General features: G+C 37.4%; 1 protein-coding gene across 3 annotated transcripts in view; it reads right to left on the bottom strand.

The window, feature by feature from the left end:
• The window catches only part of cacul1 (CDK2 associated cullin domain 1), a 177977-nt gene that overhangs the window by 4603 nt on the left and 153581 nt on the right, over positions 1 to 19793 (bottom strand). For all 3 annotated transcript variants that reach the window (XM_066679086.1, XM_066679085.1, XM_066679087.1), the window contains exon 7: positions 8844 to 8982. In XM_066679086.1, the coding sequence (XP_066535183.1) occupies positions 8844 to 8982 (139 nt within the window). The remainder of the gene's footprint in view (positions 1 to 8843; positions 8983 to 19793) is intronic.

Genomic DNA, 19793 nt, shown 5'->3' on the forward strand with positions numbered 1-19793 from the left:
CCTGTCTCCAGACCAGCTATTTTTGACAGGACCACACCAGAGAGCATAAAGCCGAAGGATGCCCTCACAAGCTGGAAGCTCAATTGGGTGGGACTGGTTGCTATAACTACTGACAACGGGGCTAATGTTGTCAAGGCAGTGCAGCTGAACAGGTGGCTGAGGATGCAGTGTTTTGGTCACAGACTTCATCTGGCCATCGGTGAGTGCAATATTCCATCAGTTGATTTTAAATAAAAAAAATATGCTAGGATGGATGGATGGATCCAGTTAAGTAAAAAGTTTATAGAATCACTTACTGAAAACAAGATAGCTGGCTTATACATCTACAAATTGAAACGTAGTTAGATAAACTGTCAGCTTTATTAGAGTGTCTGTGCTTGTATTAGGCTGATAGTGATATTGAATGAGGACACCAGCTGAAAAAAAAATAACAGATGCATTTTAAATATATAATACATGTTTGAGATTGAAAAGATCTAAAAAATACATTTAAATATATGTCTGAGATTGAAAAGATCTGAAAATATAAATATGTATTTCACTCATTTGCTGGTGATTTTACCAAGGTAGTTTAACTAAAATAATTTTAGGTTTTATGTTACACAATACAGTTTACAAATCTAGTTAAATCTTATACATCCCTACTAAACAGATGAATGTAAATTTGCCTTTGCATGGTTTGACCTTCCAAGTCACCAGCTCATCACAGAGACAACCACTCGCTGGGGATCAAGGCTGCTAATGATAGAGAGGGTTCTGGAACAGGAAAGGGCCCTTTCTAAAGTCCTGTGGGTTGATGTAAAAAACAGGCCTCTTGTCCTTACCTGGCAGGACATAGAGGTCCTGGTGGCAGTTCATAAAGCTCTGAAACCCGTTCAGGACTTCACTGATGCTCTTTCGGGAGAAGAGTATGTGACCCTGTCATATGTCAGACCTGTGCTACACCTATTTAACACTAGTCTCCTGGCAGCTGGAGAAGAGGATACTGATGTGTGTAAATCCATCAAGACCAGCATTGTGAATTAACCTTAACAATAAATAAGCCGCTTCTTTTGTGGATCCATGGTTCAGGGCTCATTATACATTTCTTGTTATTTGAGAATTGCAAAAAGATGCACTGACTGAAGGATGGATTTTTTTTTTCCATTCAGTCTGTTTGTCATGGAAATTTTTATATGTCTCTGTTGAAAGACCCTGTCTGCTTGTTTTGTCAGTATAATTATTTCTAACCATCAACAGAACTCAGAAACTAAGTGTATGTCAGGTCAGTTTGAGGTCAGTGCTTTATCAGAACAAAACATTTAGTCCTTCATCTTGTATAACTAACTGGGATGTCTCTAAGGAAACTAAGCTTGCAGAAAATTAGAGTGATTATCTTATGCTTATGACGTATAAACTACCTATATAAACTCTCAGTGAAAACATATTCTTAGTCCTCATTCACATAGTGCTCTTTGCTATTGTGTGTTTACCACCTTAAGGTTAATAAACTACTTTCTGATTCCAAATGCTCTGTTAGATTTAAATTCTTAACACTTATTAAGTACTTATTTTCTCCACCACACTGTTTACATGTTTGATTTACACTAGATGTACAGGAGTACACATGGGAGGAAGCACTTTGGTGAAGTGCTACTTTTTAAAGAACAAATCAGCTTCTTGCTATTTTTGCTCTGTATGTTTTCTGTTTACAGTGTAATAGCACAGCTATGAGTTTTTTTGTTATGCAGGAAAAGTACATTATTATTTTTAAGGAGCATTATTATTTAATATATGCCAATAGGTTATTTTTGAGCAATATTTCATGTAGAGCAATATTTCATGTAGAGCTACAGCTGAACGTTAATAAAAGTTCCTGTGTGACATTTGCAACAGAAATTACTTTTTGTTATTATGTCATGAGAAGAAAAATATTGAGATATGTATGGTATATCGGCACTCAGCTAAAAAAAAATATCAAGGTATAATTTTTTTTTTCCATATCGCCCAGCTCTAGATGTGATTACGAATTAGAGATTTAGAAATGAATAAGGGAAATATTTTTATAAAGTTAAAACTTATGAGCCTCTTTTCAGGACGTTTGTAATTGCAAAGCCTATTTTGTGGGAAATTTGTTGATCCTTTTAACCCATAATAAACTTGAAAATAGTACTTTTTGAAATCAATTTATAAAAGATTAAAATAAATTAATATTATGAGCCTTCTTAGGGACGTGAGATAATTTTATGAGCCTCTAGACGACAGAGAGTTTAGAATGACATCAGCCCTAGAAGGACTTTTCAAATGCTGAGAATAGGAAAAGGGAAAGAGACATACAAAGTTGAGTGCTGTATGAAAGGGAAATCACAAACTGACAAAAGTGTGTGTGTGTCACTTAATTGGTTACATTTGTTAATATATATCTAAAAGTTTAATCATGGGAATTAAAGGTTACATTAGTATGAGAAAATAGGAGAGAAATCTAAATATTTATATGTTTGCTTTTATCAGGTGAAAAAAAAATAGGATCATGGGTCTAAGATCCTCTTGTCACACTGGAGCCTTGAGATCTGACACTTTGTCTGGATTGATCGTGCATCACAAGTGCATAAGGCCTAGGTTCCACTCTTGAAAAAAGAAAAAAAAAGAGTACAAAAGAAGATATATATATATATATAATGTGTGTGTGTGTAGAGGTGTGCTGTGCAGAAGTTTTGGGCACCTGAGATGATTGTGTGAGTGAGTTTGTGGAGCAGTATTTTGTTTGGGTTCCCTTTTAATCCAATAGTTTGATAAATTGGAGACACAAATTGGAGAAATTGTTTTGGCCAGTGGAACTGGGTAATGGACTGCCAAGAGGTGAAATATGGAGTGGATTGTATTAACATTTGTGCATAGAGTGTTATGCTTGTTGGAATGGTGTTGTTTGGTTTGTTCTAATGTTGAACTTCTTTGTTCTTTTTTGTGTCAAATCTTATATTCTCTGGTGTCTGGGTCTTTTTTGCGGTACACTATATGAATCATGAATTAATTTCTATAAATAATTAATTACTTGCCAACTGACAAAAGTACTACCCAATATTTGAATATTGGAAATAAACTTTGAATGGTGTCTAAAACTTGACAGTGGTCACTTCTAGGATTTAAAACCTACCACTAGAATGTTTTTCACATGTTGAAATGTAACTTGCAAGGACTAAAAGTAATACTGATATATTAAGTTTTGCAACAACCTAAAGATGCAGTTCTGTAACTCACTATGTGTTAAAATATGATTTGTAGTATTTATAGAGCATAGAACTGTTCTTTATGAGTTTCTGGTGGTTGGTAATTTGAGGCTAGGTATCACTAGATATTAAAGTTTTATTAAGGATGCTCATAGTTTTTCTTTGCCATCAATTACTTTTGTAGAACATTTCTCTGTGCTGTTTAAAAAATGGGGGAATTATTCTGCCTTTAAGCCAATGAAGATACTTTTTGGAGCTTGCCTTTTTACATATAAAATAATAAAAAAATATTGAATCAAGTATAATGTTATGACTGAACTAAAGTGTTATAAAATAATCATACTGAATGTCCAATTACCATAGTAAGTTTAATGTGTACTAAATTACTGTCTGTTATTCCTTAACCTGAGTTGTGTGAGAGAAAAAAAGAGGAGAACATTGGGGCAGCTGACTACAGCTCAGCAGCAGAAGTGTTTACTGAAGTCACAGTGAGCAGCTGGATCCTGTCAGAACAAGGTTTGTATACGAAAAGGCTCTTTCCCAAATATCTGCATTTAATATATGTATATATACACATATGGTCATTATTGCTGATACACATTTAGTCTACATTCACTTACAAGCTACTGTAAGAATTTTTCACAATTTAGGATTAATAGACTATATTCATAAGTTGGGCAACAGGTTTACTCATGCAGTTCATTTATTAAGATAATATACTTATTAGTTTTATAAATCCATTAAAAGTGATAAACTGTGAGTTTTTTATTTGAGCAAAATTTATTCTGATTAAGCTGGGGTTTAATTGGGAGTTTAGAGTTGTCATTTTTGCTGGCTAAAGGGGAGCGTGCACTTAGGAAGTAATTTATGTTGCAAACACTTTTTAGTGACAGATATCCCTTGTAGAAGTGCTTTTGGGTTTATATTGGTTTGTGTTTTCTCTCTTTGCAGAGTAGTTAAGGAATTCTTACTTAAATGCAGGTAAGTTTATTGTGTGGTTTATTAATTATTAAAAATGGGGACATAGTGGTGTGAATTGTTATTGCACATTAATGTTTAATTCCACAAGTTTAGTTGAGGAATTTAAATGTGCAAAGGTGAGTCGCGAAATGATTTTGCCAGGATCGAAGGATGCAGTGGTTAAAGCAGCAATGCCAGTCACAAAAGCGGATCCCACGAGTGTCAGTGCAGGTAGCCAGGAGCTCATTATAGCTATGGGATATAATTGGCCAAGTGCAATGTGGAAGAGCAGGCTTTGAGTCATGTGATATGTGGAAAGCTTTTTGTAAGGCCATATCACAAGAGAGAAGGCAAATGATGACAAGATTTATTTGTGGAAGGAAGAGTAGGGACAGTGGGCAACAGCAAAACAAGGCCAGTGGCTTGAAGTATCTAGAAATGGAAGATCACTTGGCAAGAATTGTGGGTGATGGAGGCAAGACGTATTAATTTTTTGCCTGGAGCAACTCATGATGTCCTTCCAACTCCACAAACTCTTAGACAGTGGGTAGGAGAAGAGTCTGAAGAGTTGTAGATTATGTACTGGGTTTGGCATGCTGAAGCATATTCTATCAGCTTGTAAGGTTTGTTTGTCGCAGGGGAGTTATACATGGAGACATAATCAGTTGTTTTAGCATGTTTGTTGGACAGCAAATGCTTAGAGGTAAATGCACTGATGAGTGGTTGTAGTAATAAAACAATTAGATTTGTGCATGTTGGGGAACATATTCGAGAGTGTGCACAGGCTACAAATATTGGTAGATGGGATGAAGCATGAGACTGGAAATTGCTGGTGGACATAGGTAAAAAAAACTACAGGTCCCAGAATGTATTATGTTAACTACACTAAGGCCAGATATGGTACTGTACACTGAAAGTAGACAGATCGTTTATTTCATAGAGTTAACAGTTCCATTTGAGAATGTAGTAGACAAAGCATTCGAAAGAAAGAAACTGAAGTATGCAGACTTGGCAGCTGAGGTGAGGGAATGCAGGTGGCAGGCACATGCAAGACCGGTGGAGATAGGTGTTAGGGGATTTGTAGCCAAATATGCCACATCCCTGCTTGTGCATTTCGGCATCAGAGGCCAGAAATTAAGGTATTAAGGTGAAGGAATTATCAGGAACAGCTGAAAGGTCTAGTCAATGGTTGTGGATAAGGAGAAAACAGACTACTTGGGGAAATGCACTGTAGAGGTGCTGTTGTGGTGGTTGGTGATGTAAAGTAAAGATCACATGGAACTGGTGGCACTGAGCATGCATTAACGGTGCCAGTGGGGCTAGGTACAGCCCTAGTCACCAGGGAGGCCCTAGTCACCAGGGAGGCCAAAGCGGTAGAGCTTGTCGAAATGGACCAAAAAAAAATATCTTGATATTTTTTAGCTGAGTGGTGATATATAATATATAACTCGATATTTTTCTTCTTATGAGATAATAACAAGAAGTCACTTCTGAGTCAAATTTACATATCAAAAATTATCACACAGGAACTTTTATTACCATTCAGCTGTAGATGTACATGAGACATTGCTCAAAAATAAATTATTGGCATATATTAAATAATAATGCTTCTTAAATAAAATAATGTTCTTTTCCTGCATAACAAAAGACTCATAGCTGTGCTATTAAATATACAGAGCAAAAATAGCAAAAAATTGATTTGTTCTTTAATAAGTCAGTTTCCTGTGAGGCAGATTTCACCAAAGTGCTTCTTCCTGTGAGTACCCCTGTAAATCTTGTACTTTGTACAAAAAACAAAACATGTAAGCTGACTGAATGAAGTAAAAAAAATCCATCCTTCAGTCATCAGTTAGGCTGGGAGATATGGACAAAAAAAATAATATCTCTATATAATTTAGTTGAATGGTGATATACAATTAATGTTGTAAAAATAATGTGAAAAATGTTTTATGAATTTTATAAACAAAACATTCAGTTTTGTGTGTTAGCTCAACCTCATCTCTCAATATTCAAATGAAAATCAAATGTCCATGTATGTTTAAGACAAAGGTTTGCACAAAAAGGTTAACTTTTCCCCATAATTGTACACTGAAAAACATTCAGTTGTAAAGCAAAGCAAAAAAGAAATCAGAAAAACATTTGTATTTATCAAAATAAAGACAGAAGTACATGTCAGATGACTTAATTAACTTGCAGACCTGCAGTGTCTGTAATAAAGTGCTTTTAAGAACAGTGTAAATGCTTCGGCTGTGTGCTCTCATTGTGGACATTTGGGAAATAGTTCGTCTGCAGACACGCATTGTTAATCTCCCAATCTTCAATAAAGCAGATAGTCACGCTCAAATATGACTCACAGGTGCCATTTGACCATGTATCTCTTGTCAAGGCAAAATGTTTTACTCTTGCGAGCTGGTTGGAAAAGGTCTGTCTGACTTAAATGTACACGTTAGGCAGCGCTTCGCGTGCAAAGAAATTGTGACTGAATAATTGGTATTGTGGGACAGGAGATTTAATCAGCTTTTTCGAGGCATTTTGCTCTTCTGCTGAGATGGGGAGCACACCCTTTCCTCTGTAGTAGCTTTAGTAATACCACTTCGCTTCATACTTATGTTTTCATAAAGCACAAATTTAGCTAATAAAATTGCAATGCTGTCTGAACTGGTTTAGTGGAACTGTACTGGGACATGAATACTTCAGAACAGTGGTAACAGCACCTCTGATTTTAACAGCTTCATACAGATGTTTGTGCTGCTGTTTAAAGTGGTGAAATAGGCTGGGAGTACTCCTGCATTTTGATACTACATCTTTTCGGCATTCCCTGCAGACAGCCGTATCTGCTACTCATATCACCGGTCAAATCCGATCCACTTACATATAACTGAACTGCTGTTCTTTTTCACGCTCATTGTTACTTGGCTCCATTGTGTGTGTGTGTGTGTGTGTGTGTGTTTGAGAGAGAGAGAGAGAACACGGGTGGGGGTGGGGCTGTGAGCAGAGCAAAGCAGAGGAGCTGAGCAGAGCACAGAATGGCCCTGTACAAGATTTAGCCTTTTAAAAACTTAAAATATACATATAAACCTCACTCCATATCCCGCTCTATTCTATTTTAATATATCGATATATCGTCCAGCCGTATTTACCGTTGTTGATGCTTAAGGGTAAGATAGTACTGTAAAGTTAGCTTGGTGTGGGTTGGGTCTGGGACCCATGACTTCACTGTTGAGCCTTTTGGAGGTGTCATGGGCTGAATTCAGCAAAGTACTTACAAGGGGAGGTGCCTACCAGATGACCCCTGTGAAGAGCTAGTGATGCAGTGGGTGGTTTGTGTACTCATGTGATGGATTCAATGAGTAGATGTTAAGGGTAGCTGGTTGTTGATTGGATCATAAATGCCCACAGCAACCTTAGTGTGTAGCTGTAGGATTGGAACAATAGAAATTGTGTGGCTGGCGGTTGGAAGAGTGTGGGTGGGCCCTATATAAAGCTCTAATTGATTGGCATAGGATATCTTCTGTAGTATTATATTTGTCTTCATATACAGAATTCTTTGTTTCTTTCTGCCTTCTGGGCTCTGGAGTTTTTTCTCAGTCTTGGTCTCGACTTGTTTGTCTCATTTCTACTTTGCCCTTTTTGCAATAAAGTCAAAGTTTTTCCACATCTGACTCTGACCTTTGCTTACCTCCAGTTAGCAGCTAAAACTATGCACTTCCTTTAAATGGATTTCAGAAAATACTGAAATAATGTCTTCCCTCCCAGGAACAAAGTGAGGGAATGCTGCCCCACCCCTTACCTTACAGACATAATGAACTTAGTTTAGTGCAGTGCATGTTGCATTTTTTAAAACACAAATTAAATTTTGTTAAAGCTTAATTATGAAGACTGTGAAACATTATGTAATTTACACATGAACACTTTAGATTTTCAATTATTAATAAATTCTTGAGTAGTTTTTTCAAGGTGGGCGACACAGTGGTGCAGCAGGTGTGCCAAAGTCACAAAACTCCAGGGACCTGGAGGCTATGGTTCCTGCTCTGGGTGACTGACTGTGAGGTATTTGGTGTGTTCTCCCCAATTCAACATGGGTTTCCTCTGGGTGCTCTGTTTTCCTCCCAAGGTACAAAAATACAAGTTGGTAGGTGGATTGACTACTCAAAAGTGTCCATAGGTGTGAGTGAATATGTGTGTGTGTGCGTGTATGCGTCACCCTGTGAAGGACTGGCGCCCCTCCATGGTGTGTTCCTGCCATGCACTCAGTGATTCCGGGTGGGCTCTGGACCCACTGCCACCCTCAACTGGATAAGCAGTTACAGACAATGAATGAATGATTTTTTTCAAGGTTAAATGGCATACCACCTCTTGCTGCTTCCTGAACCACCAGTGATACTGTGCTACAATGTATTGTTAGAGGACTGAAACATTGAAATTTTCCCTGAAACTTTTAATATTTAATTTGAATAAAAATACTTTTAATGCAGATTTTCTAAGATGTAATCTCCTCATAAATATGTCTTTATTATCACCTGAAAATGCTTTGTACATAATGAAAAACTATATAAAACTAACTATAACAAAGCCAATGATTTACATTTTTAAACCTCTCACATGCAGTGTTTATGCAAGTTTTGTAAAAGGAAAATATATGCATAAAGCACAAAATGGTACAGTATCATATCTTACCTGGAAAAACCATTTAAAGACAGTTCAATCTGCAGTTTCTGGTCTTGGGCTGCATAGAGTGCAAGCTGAGATTCCAAAGCAGGGGGCTTAATTTGAGGAATGAATCTAGAAAACAGTTCTGGGGCAAGCAAAGCCAAGTCTGAAAAGACAAATGATAGAAGAATTTTAATTACAATCATGAAGAATTGCAGTGCATTTTCACAATGAGATATTTAGATAAAAAAAAATAAAAATAATATATATATATATATATATATATATATATATATAATAAGCTTTTTATATATACCAGTAGAGGTTACTGGGGGTAAATTGGGACTGCACAGCACTATGTGACTCATATATATGCAATATACAACTTTTTGCCAGTGGATGTTGCACTAGAGCAGCAGACCCTCCAAAAAAAAAAAAGCTTCACATTTGGCCACCCCTCCACCTTCCCAAGCTTTTGTCAGATAATGCTCATTAGAATGTGCATCTTGTATTTAATTGCAAATGTTTATTTGCAAATTAGTATTTTATGTTATTTAATTATTGGAATGTTATTTGATTAATTTATATATAAATCTTACATTTAAGTGAAAACTACATCATAAGTGAATAGTGTACATCATTTGATATTACATTTTTTTCAGTATGTTTCAATGTTCATGAGGGAGAGTAAAACATAACACCAGTCTCAAGTCTTACACATTGTCTTGGTTTTTATGATGTGTTACTTTAGTATGCATAAATAAATGCTAAATTTTAAATGATTGTTATTCCTATTGCATCAAACTTTTTTTCCCCAAAACCACAGAGTAATTATAGTCATACACGGGATAAGGTGTAAAATATAATATGCCAGGTACCTGATTTGGCTGGTGAACAAGCAAATGAGCTGAGACGAGTCAAGTCATGTAGGGTCTATTTTTTGTGGAATAGTGCCATTTGTTTTACTTTACGCCACCAAACTGTAAGTCGGCCATTTGGGTACAATGTGTGACTTTCAAAAATGTATTACCTTGAAATTCTTAAGGTTTTACATGGGTGTAACAGGTCATATGTTTACTGGCAAAAGCATTTGTTGACAGGAAGCAGAGAGAGGGCAAGACATTGATGTTTTTGTTGAGTTTTCACATGCTTTACTAGAGATGATGGGAAGAGTTAAACAGTGTAATAGTGGTTTTATTGGTGTGCCGGGAGCTTAAATGGATGGTGTTGGCAGATGAATGTCTAAATTTACTAGATGTACCATGGGAAGCTATCTGACCAATGTAGGGGGGCCAGCCAGATTGTGATAGGGTGCGCCTTGGTGGTAATTCCCATTTAGCCCCTTCCAGACTGGCCCGGTTTAAACATACGTCTGACGGTCTGCCTGCCATTTGCAAAGGAATTACTAAGTGGTTGGGCCTTAAAGCGGTTAGATATACCATATATGGGATTTATTGAGCATAATGGTCTTAGGACAGCATATTCCAAGGCAATCTATATTGATAGTGAACCTTCTGGAATCCGAGCTCCCACTGGCGGAATAAAGTAGAACATGCGCAAAAACATTAATGCAACTTAGCAGGTTTTTGTCCCAGTAAAATAATAAACATTCTCCCAGAAACCTTAAAAGAAAAGAAAAAAAAAGAATTTGTTTTTACATGGTTGTTATAGAAAGATAAGCAACAAGAGGCATGTCTCTCTGAGACTCAGACAGCAACCCTTGATGGACCACCCATTCATAAGGTAATAGCATGCAAATCCATTACTGGAGGATTAAGATGTGTGAAAATGCTAATTTTAGTCATATAAACAAATGCACATGTGCAGATCTAGAAGAAGACGCTATCATGTCTGCTGCCTGAAGAGGAACAGCTTCATTCAATAATGAAGCTGAATAAGTCAATTATATTTGACTAATTTTTCTGAAGCATGTTTTGCCTTAATAATAGTCAATGCAATCCCAGTTCAGTAGTATTCCAGTGATGTATTTTGTAAAGCTGATGGTAAATGTTTTGTAGCAGCACAGAGGTCAGCTGATAAAGACAAAAACGGCTTGTAGTCATCTGAAGTAGTGATGCGTCGGAACGAACCATTTTTTTCTAAGGCTTGTCATTTCAACCAATCAGAGAACAACAAGCAAAGGTACCAATCAGCGAAGAGTTATACCACCAAGCAGGGAGGGGAGGGGAGGGGTGGGTGGCTGGATCAACCCCTCCAAGCTGAGAGACTTGGTTTTCCTGAATGCCAATCTGACTTCCAAAAAAATAGTTGAAGAAAATGTTAAATCAGTTAAATATTTGTTGACAATTGTGGTTGTTTTAATCACTACCTTTGAATGCTGCTGTTTTGCACTTTGCAGAGTATTTGTTTATTTTATTACCCAGAAATGAATGATTATTTAATTAAATAAGCTATTTTGTAATACCTACCTTTTGGGTTCAATTGGCTATATTTCAGAGTTTACAAGTGATTTTTTATTAAGGTGTTTAAATAAAAATCCAGTTATTTATACAATTGAATGTGTGAGTGCAATCAGTGAGTTATTTCAAGACAGTCATAAAAACAATTGGCCATTGCAACACTGTATTATTTTTAATATTGAACAATAATATTTTGTCCATATAGTCATGTAAAATGTAGGTAATATTGTTCTGCACCAGTGGAAATAAGTGGCAAAACAAAGAGCCATTTAGGAGCCGAAAGCTGGCTCTTTATGAAGAGCCGAGTCAAAATTCCCATCACTAATCTGAAGCTCACATGTATGGCTGTGTCATTGCTAAATAACTCTGTAAAAACTTTCTCTGTAAAAAGCACCATTTACAGAGAAACATTCAGTTGTTCTCACTGATGGAGTTGGGATGGGGCTAATGGGCCATTTATGTTTGACAGTGGGGAGGGGATTCTCAACTGTATTTTACACCTCTTTTATGAATAGTCAATGTGTGAGCCACAGGTTTTGAGAAAAACAGGGTCACATCAGATTCATAGCAATATAGAAGAAAAACTAATTAAAATATCAGAAAGCTGTAAACACCAGTTTAAGCCAACACCCATGTCTACAAAGTTCAGACCTCTAAAGAAAACTTCGCAAATGTTCACACTGTGTTATTTCACTATATATCAGCACCTTTGAAAATAGGCTTCTGGGAAGTCTGTATTTAGAGTTAATTTAAACACAAAAAAACATTGCTGATTATTAGCATGTGTAGCTTTTTTATGTAGGTGAAATTTGTTAAAATATCAAGGCATGTCAGATCACCTCAGACATGGCTGAAAGACCTCAGACTTCAATGGATTAAACAGCAAGTACATGGTGGGCCATTTATATGATGTATGATATGATAAAATGGGAAGGGTTGGTGATATTAACTTCCTGTTTGTGGCACATTATTATATAGGAGGGGGGAAACTTTTCAAGATGGGTGGTGACCATTTTGAAGTCAGCCATTTTGGATCCAAGCTTTGTTTTTTCAATGGGAAGAGGGTCATGTGACACATTTAACGTACCTTTATTATTTCATGAGTTATTTACAAGTTTCTGACCACTTATAAAATGTGTTCAAAGTGCTGCCCATTGTGTTGGATTGTCAATGCAACCCTCTTCTCCCACTCTTCACACACTGATAGCAACACCGCAGGAGAAATGCTAGCACAGGCTTCCAGTATCCGTAGTTTCAGGTGCTGCACATCTCGTATCTTCACAGCATAGACAATTGCCTTCAGATGACCCCAAAGATAAAAGTCTAAGGGGGTCAGATTGGAAGACCTTGGGGGCCATTCAACTGGCCCACGACAACCAATCCACTTTCCAGGAAACTGTTTATCTAGGAATGCTCTGACTTGACACCCATAATGTGGTGATACACCATCTTGCTGGAAAAACTCAGGGAATGTGCCAGCTTCAGTGCATAAAGAGAAAAATACATCATCACATAGCAATTTCGCATATCCAGTGACCTTGAAGTTTCCATTGATGAAGAATGGCCCCACTATCTTTGTACCCCATATACCACACAATACCATTTTTTTTGTTCTAACAGTCTTGGAGGGATCTATCCAATGTGGGTTAGTGTCAGACCAATAGCAGTGGTTTTGTTTGTTAACTTCACCATTCACATAAAAGTTTGCCTCATCACGGAACAAAATCCTTTGTGTAAACTGAGGATCCTTTTCCAATTTTTGTTTTGCCCATTCTGCAAATTCAGTGCGCCGATCTGGGTCATCCTCATTGAGTTGATTCATCAGCTGGAGTTTGTAAGGGTGCGATTTGAGAGTAGCTAATATCCGCCAAAGAGATCTTCGACTGATGCCACTCTCCAGTGACATGCGGCAAGTGTTATGCTGTGGGCTCTTGCTGAATGAAGCTAGGACAGCGACTGATGTTTCTTCATTAGTGACAGTTTTCATGCGTCTACATTTTGGCAAAGTTTGACACTGAACCAATTTCATGAAACTTGACAAGCAGTTTGCTAACTGTAGCATGGGAGATGGGTGGTCTTGTAGGGTGTCTTGCATTGAAATCTGCTGCAATGACCCAGTTACTGCATTCACAAGACATCAACACAATTTCTATCCGCTCCTCATGTGTTAACCTCTGCGACATGTCAATGGCTGTAAACAAAGGTAACTTGTAAACAAAGGAAACTTGTAAATAACTCATGAATGAATAAAGTTAAGTTAAAACCAAGCATTGTTTTTCTTGTGAAATTCCCAATAAGTTTGATGTGTCACTTGACCATTGAAAAACAAAAGTTGGATCCAAAATGGCTGACTTTAAAATGGACTCTCCCATCTTGAAAAGTTTCCCCCCTCCCTTATACTAACAGGAAGTTAATATCACCAACCATTCCCATTATTTATTAAGGTGTATCCATATAAATGGCCCACCCTGTATTGTAGCAAGAGAAGTAAGACCCCTTTTTCTCTTTTGTTTGAGTATGATAAAAGCCAATAGACTTTTTGCAGGGAATTGGTGAAGTGGGACAAGATGCTATGCCAGAAAAGGATACAGAAGTACCAACTGAGTTTAAGAATGGTGCCCCCATGGTCTAAAAAATGTTGCTAAAAGTGCCCTATAGAGTGGCAAAAACGAGACAAAGTGCCCTTTTTGCTGCCCTTCATATGACAAATAAATAACTGAGTGCCCTTTTGGGTGCCCTCTAGAGCAAGAAAATTCCATAATGTGTCTGAAGGAGTGCCCTTATATCATAGGATTGGGCATGCTAGTGGAGCCCCGTGTTGTGCACTAGGTGCCCTTTTTGCCCCTGCCCTTCCAACAGTCTGAGACCGCTACTGGGTCCTAGTTAGTGGTAGCCAAATTAGAGTGTGTGCATGGCAATAGCATCCTCGGAATGGAGAAATGGAATATAAACAGTATTATAAGGCTATAGGCTTACTCTCAGTTGTCTCTCTATGATTTGTAATTGCATTCATAGTATATTGGTGATTTAAATTTGGGGTTTGGTGGTCATATGCTCACATATAGGCTCAGTCTGAGGTGCCATCTCTTCCCGGTAGTGTTTGTGGATGTTTATAGGCTGACTGATGATTTGGGTGCAGCTAAAAAGTTTGTAAAAAGAGTTTTATAAGAAAATGTGTTGTGCATACATTCTGTATTGGGGAAGTAATGTCAGTAATGGCATTGTTAAAGTGATCTCAGGGAATCCCAGTTATTATTCACACAGGTGTGTACTATTTAATATGTTGAAGTGTTTAGCTGTTAACATGAACATGCTTTCTGAGATTTTATCATGTTGAAAATAATGTCTTACACTGCATGTGGTAGCAATAAATAATTATAGATTGCTATGCATCTTGAATTATAGACCTTTTGAATGTTTAGCTCTGTTCATAATACTGTTCATGAGTATAGCAAATGCTAAATGAATTGTTGTTATATCCTCCTCTTTGATCCACTAGACCTTTATTGGTGCTAGCTGCTGTTTTCTTTCTGTTCTATTTTTTTATTATACAGAACTTCATCACATATTTTATGAGTATTCTGTTTTTGACAGTGGATATATCTGATCCTACTTTGGCTTATTTTTTGTTTGTTTGTTTTTCTTCTCTCCTAGCCAATTGATTTATGTCACTGGAGTTGTGTGTATTTTTTGTCAGTATTATTGACAAGAAGATTATTTTTTATCTTGTTTATTAAAAATAATATTTTGGGTAAATCAAACCTGTTTGCTTGGGATTTGGCCTGCCATTTTAATAGCTGTAATATTGTAGTGTGAATTGTTCACTGGTATTGGACATGGGAATGGTTAATGATTTCTTCTACTCTGGTTGAAGGTTGTTTTGTGTACATGACTTTTTTTAATTTATAGAATTATGTGGCAGCTCAGTGTTTAGACTTGATTGTTCGAAATGGGAGGTTAGTGGCAACCACTGGTTTATTAATGCCTCGCTACTTCGTGGTCCATCTTTCACGGATTCGCTACTTTGCGGGTTTTTTCAAAGGGGCCTTAGGCCGCTATATCGCGGATATTGAGGGAAAATCTAGGAAAACCGTGAAAGATGAATAGCCAAAAAATATATATATTTTTTATTAATTACATGTATTAGACTAGGCCTGTAGGTGACAAAATATATCATTTACAAATATTTCTTATGTACAGTACATGTATTTTTCATGTGAATGAAATCTCTGGTACCACGCTGGTGGAACGAGCTTCCAAGCACTATGAAAGCAACGGAAACCCTCTCCGCATTCAAGAAATCCTTGAAAACCCAACTCTTCCGAGAGTATCTTTTGCACTGAAAGTCTTTAATGCACTTATTACTTCCTGGCATATTGCACTTAATGTAAGGTATTTTGTATAATTTGTGCTGTAGTTTGAATGATAGATCCTCTTTTGTAAGTCGCTTTGGATAAAAGCGTCTGCCAAATTCATACATGTAAATGTAAATGAATGACTGTTTAATGCAAAGGGTGGGTTGTTAACAGTACAGGGAGGGTTTTAAAAGGCCAAATACTTGTTAAATACATACATAAAAAAAAACCTTTCCTCTACTTTGCGGAAATTCGTTTTTCGCGGGTGGTCTTGGAACGCATCTCCCGCGAAATACGAGGGATAACTGTAATATTATTTTCATTATATGGTTATTTTTATTTCTTTACTTGGGGTTTTTATTCACCTTGTCAGCCAACCTGATTTGTAACTAATTTTATGCAAACTTAGTTGTGAATAATTTTATTTATTCAATTTAAGTAATAGGTGTGGTGGACTTGTGTTTCAGAGCTGCATTTAGCTCTAGAGATAAAGGGTGGCATAGTTGTGGTTGACACAAAAGCAACTGCCACAGGTTATTTAACATGTCACACACATTGCGGTTTCACATATCTTTCTCTAACTAATTCAAACTCATCCTAGAATCTTGGACAAATTTTCTTAATACTTTGATCTGGATAAACTACAGCCCCACTTGGCTTTACACTTGGCAAAAATTAGTTGATAATTAAATTTGATGTAATTCATAGAATTTGTTAAGAACATAACTGGCATGATTACACATCTTGAGAACAGGTCTCCATGTATTGGTGACTCCTGCAATTGATTTATTTCAGATGTAGTCGCCAAGTAACATGAATAAGAACCAAATATTACTCTTGTGGGAGTGTTTGCTATTCATCTCATTGTGACAAGGGACCTTAGCCCTCTATAGTCAGTGCTCCTGCCAGCAGGTTATATCAGAACTTGTGCCAAAACACTTATGCAACTCAGCTGTTTTTTTCCTAGAAACATAATAAACTTACCACCACAAACCTTAAATTGCCAAGTTTTTTTTTTAATAATTTATATACTTTTATTATGTCCAACCCCTAGTGGACGTAATAAATTGGGGGCTTGTCCGGGACTTCTGCTTTTGTTTTTGGTTCTGTCCCTTGCTGGTAAGTTATCTGTTTTATTCTGGTTGGCAGTTTTTTTTGTGGTGGGGGAGTGTTCAGCTGTGGTTAGTTTGGTACCATGGACTTCTCTGCAAGCTTTGGTTACTTGCTGCAAGTCAACAAAATGATTTGTTTATAATTACAAATTTCTATAATATTCCTGTCCCTAAATCAGCTACTATGCAGGTATTAAGGGATGTTTTGCAGAAGGGATTAATTTTAGCTGGGGTTGTCTCTGATAAAAGTAGTAATTTGGAACCTAATTTAGAATCTGAGGAGGTTCCTGCCTTGCATCCACTCATTGGCTTAAGTAAGGAAGAACTGAATTTAGCTATTAGGTTAAAAGAGCTTGATCTTCAAATTAAATGCCAAGAGAATGAAACACAGCTCTTGTGCATTAGGCAGTATGAACGGGAGAGTGAAGATGCCCGTGTTGTGGGAGTGGTGCCTCCTGTGTCACAGGTTTCTTCATCACCACCGATGCAGACCTCTGTGTCTTCGCCCCAAGATTCGGTCTCTTCTCCCACTGTACATTCCATAGCCAGCCCTAGTGATTTTGATATCAGTAAGCAGATTCGTTTGGTTCCTACTTTTAGAGAAACAGAAGTAGACTCGTATTTTGGCACATTTGAGCGCATTGCTGCTGCCCTGCGTTGGCCAAAGGAAGTATGGCCACTTTTGCTGCAGTGTAAACTGCTTGGGAAAGCTCAAGAAGTCTGTTCTTCATTATCCCTTGAGGATAGTCTGGATTATGATATGTTAAAGACAACTGTTTTGAGAGCATATGAATTAGTGCTTGAGGCTTATTGTCAGAAATTTCGTGCACACTTAAAAACTGCCAATCAGACATTTGTATAGTTTGCTCGTGAGAAAGCTAACCTTTTTGATAAATTGCTTCAAGCCAGCAAGGTGACAGAATTTGAGCAGCTCCGTGAACTTGTGTTGTTGGAGGATTTTAAGAATTCATTACCAGGTAAAGTCATGGTTCATTTAAATGAACAGAAGGTCTCAACTGTAGCTCAAGCTGCAGTGTGTAGTGATGAATTTGTTTTAACACATAAGAGCACTTTTGTTCCGTCTCTTTGAGGAGAAAAATCTCGTTTTAGTCCAGAGCGAAGTGTACCTAGTGTTAAAAGTTCTAACTCGTTGCCTCGGTATGAAAATCATGAATGTTTTTATTGTCATCGGTTTGGGCACCTCATTGCCACTTGTCCTGCTTTGAAAAAGAAAAGTCGGGTTTCTAAGGAACAGTCAGAGGACAAACAAAAAGTCAGTAGGTTTTGTTCTGGTTACTAGTGTTCCAGCTGTGGACAGGCCAGATATTGACTCTGTATGTTTTGAAGGGAACTGTTTCACTTACTGGTCAGGAGGAAGACCAATACCCAGTAACCATTTTAAGGGATACAGGTGCAGCTCAATCCTTTGTTCTTGAGAGTATTTTTCCCTTTTCTAATGTTACTTCTTGTGGCTCAGATGTGTTGGTTCAAGGTATTGAACTAGGTGTTGTTTGAGGTCTCCATTACATAATATACATGAGCAATCAAATTTGGTGATGGGATTTGTTAAAGTCGCTGTTCGTTCTCAGCTGCCTGTGAAGGGGGTTGACTTTATACTTGGTAATGATTTGGCTGGTGGAAAGTGTTGCCTTTTCCTGAGGTTATTGATGACCCTGTATTGGTGCCCTCAGCTGAAAAACAAAACTCTGATTTAGCTTCGGAATTTCCGTCTGTTTTTTCAGCTTGTGTCGTAACATGGGCCCAATCTCGTAAGTTAGGGGATGTGATTGACCTCTCTGATAGTTTTCTTTCCCCTGTTGATAATTTTAATAAGAGATTACTTGCGAACACTAACTCTGCTTGTGTTTCTTCAGGAGAACTCCATGGGTCTGTGGTTAAGCCTCAGTTGCATACTGCCCTTAGTACTAACATGGATCCAATGCGCTCTGCTTTTAGTATTGCTGAATCTGATCTGTCACTATCAGTTGAGAGAGAGCAGTTTGTTATAGAACAGCAAAAGGATTCCTCCCTTGCTCGCTGCAGAACTACAGCAATAAAGGAAAGTTTGTCTAAGAGATCAGTAGCCTACTTTTGGGATGGGGAGTTGTTAATTCATAAATGGATCCCAACAGTTTTGAGTAATTCGGAATGGGGATCAGTTTATCAGTTAGTTGTTCCTCAGAAATTTCACAAGCATGTTTTAACTCTGGCTCATGATCACAATTGTGCTGGTCATTTAGGGATAATTAAAACTTACAATCGTATTTTGCGTCATTTTTTTTTTTTGGCCAGGATTAAAGTCTGATGTTGCACAATATTGTAGATCTTGTCATATTTGTCAGATGGTGGGAAAGCCCAATCAAGTTATCCCTTCTGCTCTTCTTCGACCTATTCCTGTTATAGGAGAGCCATTTGAACGTGTGATTTTGGACTGTGTAGGTCCCTTATCTTGAACAAAATCTGGTAACAGGTATTTGTTAACAATTGTGTGTGCAGCAACCCGCTTCCCAGAGGCAGTGCCATTACATTCTTTGAAGGCAAAACCTATAGTAAAGGCTCTTATAAAGTTTTTCTTTACTTTTGGCTTCCACGTATAGTACAAACTGATCAAGGGTCAAACTTTATGTCACGGTTGTTCAAGCAGGTGTTGTCCCAATTAAAGATAAGGAAGAATTATAGGAAGAATAATGCCATAACAAAACCTGATTCCCATCCTTTGCCATGCATGGAGGATTGTGTTGACAAAGTGGGTTCTGCTGCATATGTTTCAAAACTAGATTTGCTCAAGGGCTATTGGCAGGTACCTCTGCCTTTGGCCTCTGGAATGCACCAAGTACTTTTCAGCGGCTTATGAATCATGTTTTGATGGGGATTTCTGACTGTGAGGTCTACCTGGATGATATTGTTGTCCATTCATTTACGTGGAGTGATCATTTGAAGACTCTTTATGCTGTGTTTGATAGACTGCACCAAGCTTCGTTGACTTTAAATCTGGCTAAGTGTGAGTTTGGTAAGGCTACAGTTACTTAGCTAGGTTGGTCAAGGCCAAGTTTTTCTGATGTTGTTTTACCTCTAACTAATTTACTACGT

This window comes from Hoplias malabaricus, chromosome 8 (genome assembly GCF_029633855.1).
Source record: "Hoplias malabaricus isolate fHopMal1 chromosome 8, fHopMal1.hap1, whole genome shotgun sequence".
Taxonomy (NCBI): Eukaryota; Metazoa; Chordata; class Actinopteri; order Characiformes; family Erythrinidae; genus Hoplias; species Hoplias malabaricus.